The sequence below is a fragment of the Cyprinodon variegatus genome, unplaced genomic scaffold (assembly GCF_000732505.1).
Source record: "Cyprinodon variegatus isolate N-32 unplaced genomic scaffold, C_variegatus-1.0 Scaffold152, whole genome shotgun sequence".
NCBI lineage: Eukaryota > Metazoa > Chordata > Actinopteri > Cyprinodontiformes > Cyprinodontidae > Cyprinodon > Cyprinodon variegatus.
In genome coordinates this window covers 425,574-440,738 of record NW_015150605.1, presented here as the reverse complement: position 1 = coordinate 440,738, position 15,165 = coordinate 425,574, and the positions used below count along the sequence as shown (strand labels likewise).

The 15,165-nt window shown below is 35.6% G+C and overlaps 1 protein-coding gene across 1 annotated transcript in view; it reads left to right on the top strand.

The window, feature by feature from the left end:
- The first annotated feature begins 5,863 nt into the window (after positions 1 to 5,863).
- LOC107086420 (E3 ubiquitin-protein ligase RBBP6-like) overlaps positions 5,864 to 15,165 on the top strand; it is a 15,856-nt gene continuing 6,554 nt past the window's right edge. The window contains exons 1-15 of the mRNA XM_015377349.1: positions 5,864 to 6,029; positions 7,398 to 7,497; positions 7,617 to 7,656; positions 9,947 to 9,988; positions 10,083 to 10,171; positions 10,269 to 10,365; positions 10,487 to 10,629; positions 11,051 to 11,223; positions 12,557 to 12,660; positions 12,755 to 13,335; positions 13,437 to 13,500; positions 14,411 to 14,468; positions 14,556 to 14,604; positions 14,683 to 15,006; positions 15,102 to 15,165. The exon at positions 15,102 to 15,165 is cut by the window's right edge and continues 44 nt beyond it. Of these exons, the coding sequence (XP_015232835.1) occupies positions 5,864 to 6,029; positions 7,398 to 7,497; positions 7,617 to 7,656; positions 9,947 to 9,988; positions 10,083 to 10,171; positions 10,269 to 10,365; positions 10,487 to 10,629; positions 11,051 to 11,223; positions 12,557 to 12,660; positions 12,755 to 13,335; positions 13,437 to 13,500; positions 14,411 to 14,468; positions 14,556 to 14,604; positions 14,683 to 15,006; positions 15,102 to 15,165 (2,094 nt within the window). The remainder of the gene's footprint in view (positions 6,030 to 7,397; positions 7,498 to 7,616; positions 7,657 to 9,946; positions 9,989 to 10,082; positions 10,172 to 10,268; positions 10,366 to 10,486; positions 10,630 to 11,050; positions 11,224 to 12,556; positions 12,661 to 12,754; positions 13,336 to 13,436; positions 13,501 to 14,410; positions 14,469 to 14,555; positions 14,605 to 14,682; positions 15,007 to 15,101) is intronic.

Sequence of the window (15,165 nt, the reverse complement as noted above, 5' to 3'; positions counted from 1 at the left end):
AAAGATGTAGATATACAGATAGATTTAATTTGCACTATGCAAAGCACTTTGTACATTTTTTTACTGTGAGAGGTGCTACATAAATAAAGTTTACTTGCTATCTTACTATTCTAGGAAGCATGTGGAAAGCTTACCAAATAGACTAACTAAAGTTCTAAACTTCTTTCACCTGACGCTACTAAAATTGCTGTAAACTTATTCATTTAGAGAACATAAAATCCCTGGTAAGTTTAACTGACCTATAAAATTGCATTGTTTAGTCTTATTTAATGACAGACAGGCAGAAAACAGTGGCTATGTGTCTTTTATGTACAGAAATGGAAAGCATGAGCTGTTTAACAAATACAAGTAAATCAAATGTATTACTTCTGGTTAACAGAAACGCCACGCACAGCTCACTTGTTATACATGCATAGGTTCTCTCCTGGTACTCCAGCTTCCTCCCACAGTCCAAAGACATGACTGTTAGGTTAACTGGAGTGTCTAAGTTCCCCTTAGGTGTGAATTGTGGTATGGTTGTCTGTATTTATTGGCCTATGATGGACTTGCGCCCTTTCCAGGGTGTACTATGCCTTTCACGCATAGACTGCTGGAGAGAGATACCAGGACCCTGATGGATAAGCAGCAACAAAACAAAACAAAAAAAAGGGAAAGAAAGCAAAGTAAAGAACCTTCTAGCAAAAAAAGTTTTGCAATGAAAACACAGTTTCAACTGTTAACAAATGACTTAATCCTAGCTAACTAGTGTATTACTTTTTTCTGCCTTTTCATCTATGAAAGTTGAAACTAATATTATTTATTTGGATGGGACTTAACATCAGTTTAAATCAGGCAAAATATAATAACAATGACAACAATTAAACTTTGGATTGTGTTGGTTTACTTCTCTCGCGGTCAGACCCGCCAACAGGAGTGGACAAAGGGGTCAATTGTCCCAGGCCCAGGATAGAGGGGGACCCAAAATTGACACTCTGACCATTTAAAATACAAGCAGAAGTAATTTTTCTGAAAATATTTGTGATAAAAATATTTTGTAACTAAATATAAGTTACTAAATATTTAACTAACTAAGTAACTAAATATGTAAATGTATCTGCATTAGGTATATGTCGTATGATTTCTTTAAATAAAGGGCCATTAGAATCCCCCCCAACATAAAAATGGTTTCACCAGGACAACGGCGGGCTGCAACTTTTAAACTTTGTTTCGCTGCAAACTAAGAATGTCAGGTTTTCAGAAGTCAGGAGCACAGAAAAAAAGACAAAAAGTGAAGATCACACTAAAGGCTTGATGAATTTTGTGAATAAATATTAAAAATAAACTGAGGATGAGTCAGGAACAGGTCCAGGAATGGAATTGCAGAAGAATGATTCCCATCAGAGCCAGCAAAAAGACTTTTGTTGTCCCGGGCCTTAGCAAAGCTGTCAGCTGGCCTGCTCACGGTGAATTGTACGTTTTTTGCAGATGTTCCAAAACCAAACTCTTATCTTTTTTGTTCCATCTATTTCATCAACACTGTTATTTACTTGAACAAAAAAATTACATTCTAAATAGTATAGAAAAACAGCGATGACGCCAACAAAGCTAAATGTACCCTAAGGATGTAGACATCCATACACCTGACAGTTATATAACTAGGTCTTGTTCCTGTCCTCTTTTTTTTGTGTCCTACATGTTCAAAATCGAAAACCCTTTATGTGCATTAGAGCACAACTTTCTGCCTCTCTCACTGTGTCTGAGTGTGTTCAGCTAAGTGAGCGCTGCATACATGGAATCAAAGTGTCAGACATTTTGACTGTAACTGAGTCCTTGTTTACATCAAAATAAAGCCTATAAATACACAGGGTGTCAAAAAATATCCATATGGATCAATGTAAACAGTTGTTGCTTTTCTGTTGCAGAAAGTGTGTCTTTGTGTTTGAGAGTAAAGATTCAAATATCTGTCCTTGCTTTAGTCACAAGGAAACATGTGTCCCAACCACAAGCAAATATGACCATAGGAACAAGCATTTATTGAGAAATAATTGATGTTGCGCACCAGAGAAATATCAGAGCTTTGCGTGTTAGCGTGCATGAATAACCTGTGTTACAGATCGCAGCGGGGCGGAACAAACCGCTTCAGAGGACAAAGTGTACATCTTCTTCACAGCAGGCAGGCAATGAAACGAGGCAGATTACCATGGCAGCAGCAGTGGCCGACACAGATAAAATCATTGTGGCAGTGTAGAATAAAATAATGCAATATTAGAGCTGACAACACCATAATGAGCACCTTTTGGACTGTCTGACCATACTTTGAGTTCACGTTTCATTATTTTCAACAGCAGAAAAATAACACTGGCTGAGCCTAAAGTAATTCCTTGCAGAAAGCATCAAGCTTGGTAGTTTGCAATACATTTTACATTGTTTTATGAATCTCTACAAGATAATGTATTTCTGAAAAACTATACTGCTAACCTTTCAAAAAAAAAAACAACTAATGCAGGATTGACTTATAATGGATAGGTACCTCCAAGTGTTTATATGTCTGTTTGCTGATCTTTGGCTTTTGAATTATATTTTTCCTTTCTGAAGTAAGTCTAAAAGATGCCATGTGTAGTTTTCCTATCTTTATTAGAGTGAGATATAATAGAGATTTATTGTACCTTAGGGTAGAATTTAGGGGGGATGTGATTGGATTCATATTATTGATTCATCTTCAGTTAATTTAGTCACAGGAGTTAAAAAATTATGATAAAAATGAAGGATTATAGAAAGTTAAGAGCAGCTTCTAAATAAGAATATTATTATCAGCAAATTCACTGATAAGAACTGTTGTATTTGCTGGAGTAAAGCCAAGTAAATTGATTTTTTATTTTATGTCTCAGATCATAAAAATGTGTTACAAGAAGAAAAAGAACGAGAAACTGCAGAGCTTTGATTAAAGAATTAGTTACCTCATATATCATTTTAACTGAGCAATTGGTATGGCTGTATTCAGCTGGCAAAGGAAAAAAAGATTTAAAAGAAATGAATTAGTTTAATGACTGGTGTAGAAAATTATGTTCTATAAAAGCATGAGATAATTTTATGGAATTAAAAACAGTAAATATCTTATAATTATTATGAACTCCAAGGACTCCAAAGTGCTTCACATTTCCTTCAATCAATCACATGCTGGTGGTGATAATCTGCACTGTATCCCTAGCTGCCCTTAGATGAAGATGAAGAGAGATGAAGAGCAACTGTCACTCTCAGTATGAATAATCTAATAAATCTAAGAAAATCTGTTATTGTTAATGTTTATAAAATTGAAGGTTATTCTTTACCATTCATACATTTTTTTAACCATTTTAGTTTCCTGTGCAAATACAAAGACCAAGTTTTTGTGTTCAATGTATATCAATTAAATTTTAGTGGGTATCAGTGTAAGGCAAGGTGCCAGCCAACATACACTTATCATAGACTTTTAGCATAATGAATAATAAATAACTTTATTTCAGACAAACCAGGAAAAAATGCAAACATTAGGATTAATGACATATATAATGGCTTTATGCGTTTTTGTCTTAACACGGGTATGAAGAAGTAAGTTATTTTTTCCTACCCCTTCACATTCCTATTTCTTTATATTTTTTATATTTATTTATTTATTTTTCACAAATCGAAATAGAAACTCAGAATACATCAATAAAATAAGATTGGACAGAAACCCCATAGGGCTTATGCCAAAGGCCACACCGCTGGAACAACAAACATCAGGAAGCTCACATTATTAAAGACATTTCACTCGAGAGAGAAAACAGAAAAAACATGTGCAATTTTTGTTGTTGTTGTTTTGCATCTTAACTTTCAGATTTCAGGGAGTCAATATTTGTAAAATCATACATAACTGTCTTTTTCGGATAACATTATTTTTTTCAAAGACTTTCTACCATTTATCTCTGAAGATAGTTTCTCCTATCCTTTTTATTACTTATTCCTATAGTGCCTAATACTAGAAACATTCCTGATTCCAATAGAATTTACGAGTCAATGTGAGCAAATAAGTTTATGCAAATAGAAGGTGTGTAAAAGGTGGTCAATGGTTAGAAAGCAGTTTACTAAACCATAGATAAAACCCCTGTGGTTCATTGTGTTTTAAAAGGTTTATTTAAACGTACATTTCTTTAATGGATAAAGGGTTAATGAAAAATCTTTTTCTTTTTAGAAGAATTCATAGTAAGATAAAGTATTAGGTTAATTAGTTAACACCTCTGATTTTTTTTTATTGAAGACTGTCTAATTTCAAAATTATTTATTGGGATGAGAAAAATATCTGTTGTCCTTTTTTCAAACCAATGCTTTACAGACTCAATCAATGCTCCTTGAGCTCCTTTTCATACAAAGTATCAAAACTTTTTTGTTGATGAGAGTGTAATATTTGATCTTTTTGCTTGATTTTTTTATGACAATATAAATATATACATGTAAATTCAGTTCAGTTCAGTAGCTTTTATTTGTCCCAGTATGGGCAATTTTTGTGCAGTAGTAGTACACCTTTCACACACACATTCACATTTCACAAATAAAAACATTTCACAAATAAAAACACAAGAAACACACAAGAAACACATAAGATATTTTAAAAAGATATTCAATATATGTATATCTATCTATCTATCTATCTATCTATCTATCTATCTATCTATCTATCTATCTATCTATCTATCATATATATATATATATATATATATATAAAAAGAGAAAAGTAAGGTGGATACATAAATTAATAAATAAATAAATAGTCTTTCTTGTAGTTTCTTATTTTTTTAGCCAAAGGCGCTTCCGTATTTTTGTAATTATTTGTTGGATTAAAGCACCCATTTTTCTCAGAAAGAGGGGCGGAAATAAACGATTTTTACTATTTGGGTTTCAGAAATGTGTGGCGTCATTCTCAAATCCAATTTCATTTCCGCCACAACCGAACGCTTCTTACTTCCGGTTCCGTCTGACGCCATTTTGATGAAACAGCGAGGATTGGAGGACCATTGACCTATGAAATGGATTTTATGGATTAAAAGTGAATAGTAATCTTGATAATTCCATTTTTTTGTTTTTTCTCGAGGAAATTATCGTCGAAGTGAACCATTTTCTCCTTATTCGTGTAACGGACGGATTGAGAAGACCGCGAGGCTGCGGACCCGGCTGCTAGCTGTTTGCTTTTGTTAGGCCGTTGGTGTGTTGCAATGTGTTGAGGACCATGCTAGTTTGCAAATATACGCAACCAACGACTTCAGAAAGACATTTCAGGATCGGATAGTATCGTGAAAAGACTATTCTTCGGGAGTTTTTCTTCTTCTTTTGTTTTCTTCGGGCGGGACTTTTTGCGGGATTCGTTAGTCTTCGAATAAAAAGGGACTGCACCAGAAAAGACTTTGGCTCAGGAAAGCTAAGGGCCGCTGCTGCTGCTGCCTGAGCGGCTTACGGCGCTTTGAGCTTTCCCTCAAGGACAATTCACCAAGGACTTGGTCTCATTTATAAAACAGCATAACAGAGATACACTGTTCTGCATGGACAATCTTGGATTTGGTGGCATTACGAAATGATTTAATGAACTTTAAAGGACTGGCGGGGCGCGCGGTGCCTCTCGTTGGCCCTTTGGCCTCATCCTTCATACGTTTTTCTTTGGCACTTATTTGAAAAAGGCTCTGTTTTCCTCTTCGAGTTGAGCCTTTCCTCATTTTAGCAATTTATTTTGTCAAGAGTGTTTCAGCAAACTGAAAGGTTTACAAATTAAACATTTAGCCTCATGTGTTCAGTGTTGACGCTGTTTTTTTTATTACATAACAGATCTGTTTTTTTCATTTAGCTGTGCTTGAGGTTATAAGTAGACCTGTGAAAAATGTCGTGTGTTCATTATAAGTTTTCTTCCAAACTGGACTATAACACAGTCACTTTCGATGGGCTGCATATTACGCTTAGCGAGCTTAAGAAGCAGATAATGGCCCGGGAGCGGCTCAAGGCCACAGACTGCGACCTGCAGATCACCAATGCGCAGACTCGAGAAGGTACTTTTAATTGGTTAACACATTACTTAGTTAACTTAAGAGATTTATCATGCAAAACATGTTGGAAAAAGAAATCGTGATTTGTGCTTTTGATTAAGAATTGATTAAAAGTCTCAAAGCAGGTCTACATTTTATATGTATATTATTGTATTTGAAATGTTTTTTGTTTTTTTTTTCTTTCATGAAAGTGGCCTATTTTACAAATTATTTCATGTTGAGAAACACAAGAGTGGAGGAAACCAGTAGTCATTAAAATATTGAACTCTTGCTTTAAAGAATTTTTCCACAAGAACTTTTTTGTACCCTATCTGTGTTTATTTTTTCTGATCTTATTTCCAGGACTGCAACTAATGATTATTTTGCTAATTGATTAATATGTCTATTATCTTAGACTTGGACAATATTTTATTAATTTTGTTTTGTACAGCTTTCATGATATTTCCATTCCTTATTTCGAATAATAATCAGATATTACACAAGTTTTTTATTTATTTACAGAATTAAACCAGTGGGAACTAAAGATCTTAAATGTAAAATATTAATACATATTTTTACTATTTGGTACATTTCCTCCTATAAGTGGGTTTCTAGATCAGCATCGGTATGTTTTAAAGTCTATATATTCTAGTTAATGTTTGATCAATTACTAAATTAGTTGGCGATTATTTCAAAAATAGGTCAATCTGATTGTTTCAGCCCTTTTATCAACTCAAAATAGCTCCACGCTACCTCCTGTGGAATATGGGTATAATGTCCATGTAAGCTGCCACATCCTCTATTTTATCATTTGAAGAGCTTAGGATGTTGTCAAATATATAGACTAATAGAGGTAAAGGAATTTGATTTGTTATCTAATATATGTTTGAGATATCTAATATGATATCTCAAACTTAATTTCCTTCGTATTTGTAGAGATACCAGACCAGTGTTCATGGCCACAGCTGCTTATGAATGCTGCTCAATTCCTCCATACTACATTATTTTTGTAGAGGAGAAATCAGCTTGTATCTTTATATATACAAGGAAGTTTTACCTGCAGGTCTCAATTTTTTGTCCAGTTCAGTTTTGATTGGTTGAAAATGGGTAGAAAATAGAAAATTTTAATCAACAACCTTGAAATAACTTATAGAATAGGCAGGAGATGGATTTTGGTAATGCAGTGTCATTTTGAAAAATACAATTTGAGATGGGTCCATTGTGTAAAATGGACATTGAAAAACATTTCAGTATCATCACAGTTTTGGCAGACGGATGGACGAACATTTTTTTTGTTTCCCAGTTCTGTCATGCTATTGATACTGGTAAATGTCCATTTGTCTGCCTGTCTAAAGAATTTATGTTTTTATTGATTGCTTTTGTGTTCCAAAGAGTACACAGATGATGAGGCACACATCCCGAAACACTCTTCTGTCATCGTCCGCCGGACTCCGATTGGTGGAGTGAAACCTGCTGGCAGGACGTTCATTGTGTGAGTGTATTTGTTTTCCAAAAACCCTCTTTATTTTTGCTATTTTCTTAAGGTTTGTGATTTGCAGTTCAAAGCATTACTCGTCATCAGCTGATGTTTCCGCCTTTTGTTTTTTGCAGAGATCGTTCTGAAACAGCTGGGGTTGGATCTTCTATACCCGTATGTAAAACAAACCCAGAACAACACTTTGTCCTCCTCCTCACCTCTCTCTCTGTCCCACTCTGTCTGGCTTTAGTCATCTCTCTTGAGAACATTCTGTCAGCCAAAATCCAGTTGAATGAATATTCTGTTCACTTTGTGTTGACAATATTTTGCTGTTCTTGATGCCAACCTTGTTTATTCCATGTCTTTTTGTCCAGGGCTTGTCACCACAGATTAAATAATTTGTTTCTCTGAAAGTAACGCTTTATTTCTATTTTTGGAAATGACCATTTTTAAGTACGTAGCAGCAAAAAACAATAGTGCTAAAGAAACAAATTAACCATTTTGTTTCTCTGCATTGAAGTGGTTGTTGAATTGTTCCCAGAGTTAAAATATTTGAACTCTTCTGTGTTTCATAATGAAGTGGTTCTGTAGCCTGCTTTAAGGCCAATGTTTCAAGGTATTTGTAAGAAGAAAAAGAAATGTGGTACTTTTGTATTGATAATTTCTTGTCATTGTTGTTTTCTGTGAAAATACTTTAACGGGGTTTAAAAGCCCAAGGAATTAAAGTTTCTGAGATCAATTGTTATTAATTTTGAATGCACTTTAAAGACTAAAGTTGTGTAAGTTATATGCTGAAATGTTTTCCACCAACACTTCTGTCAGTTTTGTCTTGTATAATTTCATCATGAATATATTCTGTTTTGCATGAAGGATGGACTGCACATACTCCTTAAAATCTATAAAACCCTCAGCTTTTACCCCGCTGAGCCTCTTTACTTTTAAGATAATTTTTATAACATTTTTCGTTTTTTTCCCCTTTCTATATTTATAAATGACGAGGATGAGATTTTTTTTTTTGTTTAAAGGGGGTTAAGGTGAAGCTCTTTTTGATAATATGCTGTAATCTGGCCATTATTTTGTAAAGTTGTGAGACAATCGCAATTTATTCAGAAGTATTCAGTGCGACAAATGCCCTGTGAATTTTCTGGAGGTCTTCTGCGGTTACTGCAGTGAGAAGCAGACTGGTGTAGTGTGTGCTGTAAGCTGCAGAACCTGTCAATAAAGTTTAGTGGTTCGGTGTCAGAACCGCTTACACCAGATCCCTGTGTGTTCCCTCCAAGGCATCCTGCAAAGTTTTATTCATTTTATTGGTTTTCTTTAAATGCTGTTGCTCTTATTGACCCCTGTTTTTATTTGTCTGTTTACTTTTAGCCTTTTTGATAGTAAAACTTGGTGATTTTATGTTTTTGTCTGAAATTTAGAATTTATTCTAATTGAGGTAACTAACATTTTCGTCATTGTAGTAGACAGATTTTTTTTTTTTTTTTAGGAAAGACTGGCAGATAAAACTTCCCTATTTTGTCTTATTTTAATTTAATTTATCAAATACATGGTAAAGTTTTTTTCATATTTTCTTTTAAATTGAATTAAAAAAGAAAATTTGTAGATTGTGGTGGTTGTAAACATCAGCAGCTTCATGAATAATTTTTAAAACTTGCTAATGCTGCGGAAACAGGAATCTTAATCTTGCTTGCTGGTGAAGGACGGTCATAATTCATACAAAGCTGGTTGGCTATTATAAGTTTAAAGCAAATAATTTATGAAAACTTTGGTAAACATTTACCTTTTTGAGTGTTTGATTCATAAAACTTCTAAAACTTAAGGAAATAGAAGTGTTTTTGTCCATATGAAAGTTTTTTGGCAGAAATTCAAAGATATATATTTTGGGGCATATTGAGCATTTGGCTGCAGAGTTTTTATTATGGAAGTTCTGGTTTGATTGCTTAGATATATAGGTATCACTTTACAATTAATCTCCCCTCTATAGATGGCTAATAAATTGTGTACAGATGTGTTCATTTGTCTGTCAACACTTTAGTAAGTGTATTTTATGAAGTATGGACATTTAAAATATGTTTGCTAATGCTTATTTTGATCACAAGGTTATAAAAGATACTCTGAAATGTTGAATATAAGCAACACCAGAGGAAAATGTTAAACAGCTTCGATCACCGTTTGACAAGAAACTGTGTTTTGTTCCTTGCTTACCTGTAATTAATGCTTAATTAACACTTACGAATGAATTATAAAGTGTTTACAGATTAATATATTTATCAGCCATCCATTAGGGCAGCTAATTGTCAAGTTGGATCCATGCCTGTTAGATGTGTTGAAAATATGCTTCTGTTGTGAACACTTGAGTGGACTGGACACAGATGTGGTGAACTGTGGGCTATCATCTTCCAGAATGTGTCGGGTGGATGAGTTAACATTTTTAATCTGTATAATTTTGATTCCCCCACAGACGGATTCTTCCCCTTCTTTGACTGTTGCTCAGCTGGCTAAGGTACTGTTTTTTTTTTTTTTTTTTGCGTGGTCACTTTAGGACAGAATTATATTTTCCTTCTGGTTCATTATTTGCATATTATTATGTACTTTAGACCCCAAACCTGGTTGATGCAAATGCTTCAGAGGAGGACAAGATTAGAGCCATGATGACTCAATCAAACCATGAATATGATCCAAGCAAGTCAGTAAATGGACTGTTTTCTTTTTTAACCAGGCTCATCTAGATTGAAAGTTGTTTTTGTGTGTAGAGATTAACTAAAGTTGAAATTTTTCTTTAGCTACTCCAAGAAAGCAGTTGGACCCCCACCACCTTATTATACCTGCTATCGTTGTCACAAGTCTGGCCACTACATCCGGCATTGCCCCTTGCTAATGGTAGTAAAAGCTTTGAACATATTAAGTAATATCAACTCTTTATCGCACAACTTTCTACCAAGAATCAAGGTGTTGTCAAATTTGTAACAGCAGTGTTTTTTGTTTTGCATTTTTTTGTTAGATGCAGGATAAAAGTGTGGAGGGGCCCAAACCAGTCAGGATCAGTAAGGGTATACCGCAGAGCTTCATGGTGAAAGCTGACCCAAGTGCCAAAGGAGCAATGTTGACAAGCACTGGAGAATATGCTATACCTGCCATAGACGCGTATGTCATGCATTGATTTATTTTTTTTATTTTTAGGGTTGCATGGTGTTGAAATTTTAGCCAATAACTGATACTGATATTTTGTGTTCTTTAGATGTAGTTAGTTTTCTTCCTCCTATCCTAGGAAGTCATTTCAAATAGCAGTTCACCTATCGTTTTCTAAAACACATGACAATTTTAGTTCATCATCCCCCCTTTGGTAGTCTGGTACATTTGTTGGCTGCATGTGATCCAGTGAAGCTGCATGCATAAATCTCGAATAGGAATCCTAGAATTGCTGATGTCTCATATTTAGTTTTAAAAATTAATAGATACCGATCACAAAGTGCATCCTTACTTATTCTAAATCAGTTATTTCTCATTGTGTCAATATTTTGCCACAAATGAAGCCCTTAAAATGATTTTAAAAATTTCTCAATAGGGAGGCTTACGCTCAAGGGAAAAAGGAACGACCTCCATTCGTTCCCAATGATCAGTCGTCATCAGAAGATGATTCAGACCCGATCCCAGATGAACTCCTCTGTCCGATCTGCAATGACCTGATGACTGATGCTGTAGTCATACCCTGTTGTGGAAACAGTTACTGCGATGATTGTGAGTCGTTTATCAGCTATATGTCCTACTAGTGTTACACTGATCTGTAGTTTATGAATAGTCGCATTCTGTCATTAGTTTTGTGTTATCTTGCTCCCTGCCTCCGTAATGTGATTAGTTTAACTCTGAAAGAAAGAATCCTTTTTATTCTACAATAAAAACTGGACCGATATGAATTAGAGATGAAGTTCTAACAGCACTTCACCCACAACATGTGTAACTTTATTAATCTAATTTAAACCCATTGTTCATAATTCAAAATAGAGCTATATGTAAATTAAGCAGTTTATAGAGAGCATACAAAACATTTTTTGTACATTTAAAAACATTAAAATTTAAAGATTTGGTTGACCGCTAAATTTATGAATATCAAAGTAAAAAATATTTTTTTTGCCAGTACATATTCAGGGTCTGTTTTTGATCAGGGACAGTGCTTATGATCTCAGAGGGTATAAAATCTTAAGAAAACCAAAAAACAAGAACAAATGTAAAAACATTGTTTTTCTTTTGTTGGAATTGATGTATGGAACAAATTAGATCAGGAGCTAAAAGATTGTACAACATTAAAAAGGTTTAAAAACATATTTAAGAATAATGCAATAAAAGGTTATGAAACATGTGAATGCAATTACAAGCAGTACGATATTGGGTGCCTTGCCTTTTTTTTCCCTTTTTCCTAAAAAAAAAAAAAAAGAAGCAATTTTTGTTGAATAATAACTTTTTCCTAAAGTCATATGTTAGTATGTATTATAAACGGTAGCCATCTATTTAGCTTTTTTTCTTTGCTTTCTAGTCCAATGTTAATTGGCTTTGGGGGGTGGGCATCATAGGCTTCTTGCTTCTGCCAATACACCCTTTTTCAGACAGTTTTATGTTAAATAGACATATACTGTCTTTATTATATACTTGTATTTCTGAAATAAACAAATTTGAATTAGCTTTATCAGTTATTCTGTTAAGTAAGGATTGTACCAGTAACCAGAAAAGCTGCATTAAGGCTTGTCCTAGTGTTGGTTTGAGTCTGTATTTTTAGTTTTGTGTATTGGTTGGAGAGATCTGAGCATGAATAATCCCTGCTTGATTTGAAAGTCATTAAAGTCAAACCAAAAGTAGAACCTTAAATTGGTCCAACAGACCAATTAGTTAATAATTCTAGAGTCTCTTATTTATCTCACTTGAGACAGTTAAAGTCACATAATTGATTTTATAGTTCTTAATTCTTCCCATTAGTCTGTTATGATGTCTTGATGTTTACCTCACCTTCTACTAACACAGCTGAACAGGTTAACGAAAGGTGATCATTAACAATTCATTGTTTATTGCTTGTTTTCAGGTATCAGGACTGCATTGCTGGACTCAGAGGAGCACATTTGTTACTCATGCAAACAGTCAGATGTTTCACCTGATAATCTCATTGCCAACAAGTTTCTCCGACAGGTAATGAATTTAGCTGAAAACTTTTCAGGGCATTATGTGGATGTACTTTAAACTGTTTTGAAACATTCTGTAAAACCTTGACTTATCATTTCAGGCTGTGAACAACTTCAAGAACGAGACTGGATACACCAAACATGGACGGAAGCAGCTGCAACATGCAGCTCCTCCTCCACCTCGCCCACAATTGGTCAGGCCTTTGCAGTCCAGACAGCAGGACCCCCTCCTGGTCAATGCTGCTAACCCCCCTTCAGTAACTGCACCATCAGTACCTCCTAAAGTAGAAGTCCCACTCGCTGAACCGTCTGCTGCTGCCCCTCTGGTTTCTGCTCCTCCTGTTGCCAGCACCACTTCTACTCCTCCCGTTTCTACCACAACATCTGCACCTCCTCCCGTTTCTACCACAACTGCACCTCCTCCCATTTCTGCCACAACAACTGCACCTCCTCCCGTTTCTGCCACAACTGCACCTCCTCTCGTTTCTACCACAACAACTGCACCTCCTGACGTTTCTACCAGCTCCACTGCTCCATCTACTCCTGAAGCCTCAACAGCTCCTGCCACTCCAAGTCCTCCTCATGCTGCTGCTGCTGAACACAAGGAGGCCTCCCCAGTCCCTGCTGCTGACTGCCATTCACCTGTGGTCTCAAACAGGCGAGGCGAACCACCCCCACCAGGGTAGGTTTAGTCAAGGATGTGCGTTTGTCTGTAACCACAAGAGTTTTAAACATGCAACAGTTTTTAATATTCTGTTTTTTTTGGGGTTTTTTTTCAATTAGGGACACTGATCCAGAACCTACTGTGAACCGACCTTCTTCTGGAACCCCTGAAAGAAAATCACAGGTGGGTTAATCTGTTAGGCTTTGAAGTTACATTACATAATGTTTTGCTGTTGCCCTCTTTTAGAAGTAAATTTAATAACAGTTTAAAGTTTTAAATAAAGACTGCAATACAGAGGTGTGTTTTCATGGATTAGATTTATCTTTAGAAGTTACTATTAAAACTCATTTAAGTTGCAGTCTTGTAATTGAGTGCCAACCGTTTGTTGTGATTAAGCCCCATTTTCCTCAGGACTTTTTTTTTTCTCCTTACATTACCAAACAAATAAACTATTCATCTCAAAGGCTTTAGGTTCAGAAATATTGAATGTCAAGACACCCAATCGGTGGAATGAGAGATGATTTTAGCTCAATCTATCATGATGAAGACTTTAACCGACTTGGTCAGGATGTTTCTGAAGTTTGATGCTACTACCCAGAGATTCTCTAAAGACTGAAACCCTTCTAATTCCAACATGATCCATACCTAAAACCTTAAAAACCAATAGTTTTAAGGCTGCTGCAGTTTTATGAAATGCTGGAAGAGTTGTTAAAAAATCTGGTGGAAATAAACTCCTTTGTGTAACCTTGAAGCTTTACAAGTAGATAACAGAAGAGCAGTTAAATGACGTTTGAAAAGCAAAGTCTGGCTTTGTGCCGCAAAAGGCCACAATGAACAGCAGGCATTCCTGGGTAGAAAATTGTAATACTAAGTAGCTTGGAATGGCGGTTTGTTTTCTGACTTAATGATTAAACATCAAATTGTTACTGAAAATGAACTATAAAACTATTATTTACTAGGAGATTTTTATTCAACTGTTAATTCACGACGATTAATATATGTATATTTAAGATCACATTTTGATAAAAACCTATCTGAGAACTGCACACATTAACCTTTGAAATGTAACTGGTTTTTAATGCCTCTGCCACAGAGCTATAGCTTACCTGTCATTGGCCACCTGCCGCCTGCAAGACAAAATCATCCATCAGGTAGCTGTTTTCTTTATTTAATATTAGACTTTTTAATATCTAAAGATTATATCAAACAGCCACTGAACTGAGTCTCCTCTCTGTTAGGCCACCCAACAAGATCCAACCAGTCTCACAGAGGTGGAAACAGACACTGGTAAGACCTTTTCACGTGTTAGAGTCTGTCTCTTTAAACTATAGGAGGCCTAACTCTTAATTTTATTTTTCTTCTCAGGTACAGGAATAGAGGAGAGCATCCCTCCTCTCATATGCAAACGGCTCCTCCCCCTGCACCCATTCCTCAAGTGTACCCAGCTGCCTTATACCCACCGGTACCACAGCCCTATGTTCCTCAGTACAGCTCAGGGCCTGGTCTCATCCCTCCTCCTACTATCAGTTTCCAACCTCAGCCTGTCTATGCTCCTGGACCACCTGGGCTTAATCCCCCCTGGGTCCCTCCTGGTGCCCAGCCCCCTCTCATGCCATTACCACCATCCCTGTCACAGCCCCCGCTCTCAAAAGAAGACTTCTACAGACAAAGGCACCATCGACAGGACAAGTATGCTTTTAATTGAGAAAGCTATGGTGTTAAATTTAAGCCTATTGTATGAAAGCAGTACAAGTAATTTTTATTTATTTTTTCATCAATTACAGAGTCACTTCAAAATTGGATGAGTTCACTAAAGATTTCCATTTAGAACTCATAAAATACAGAAAT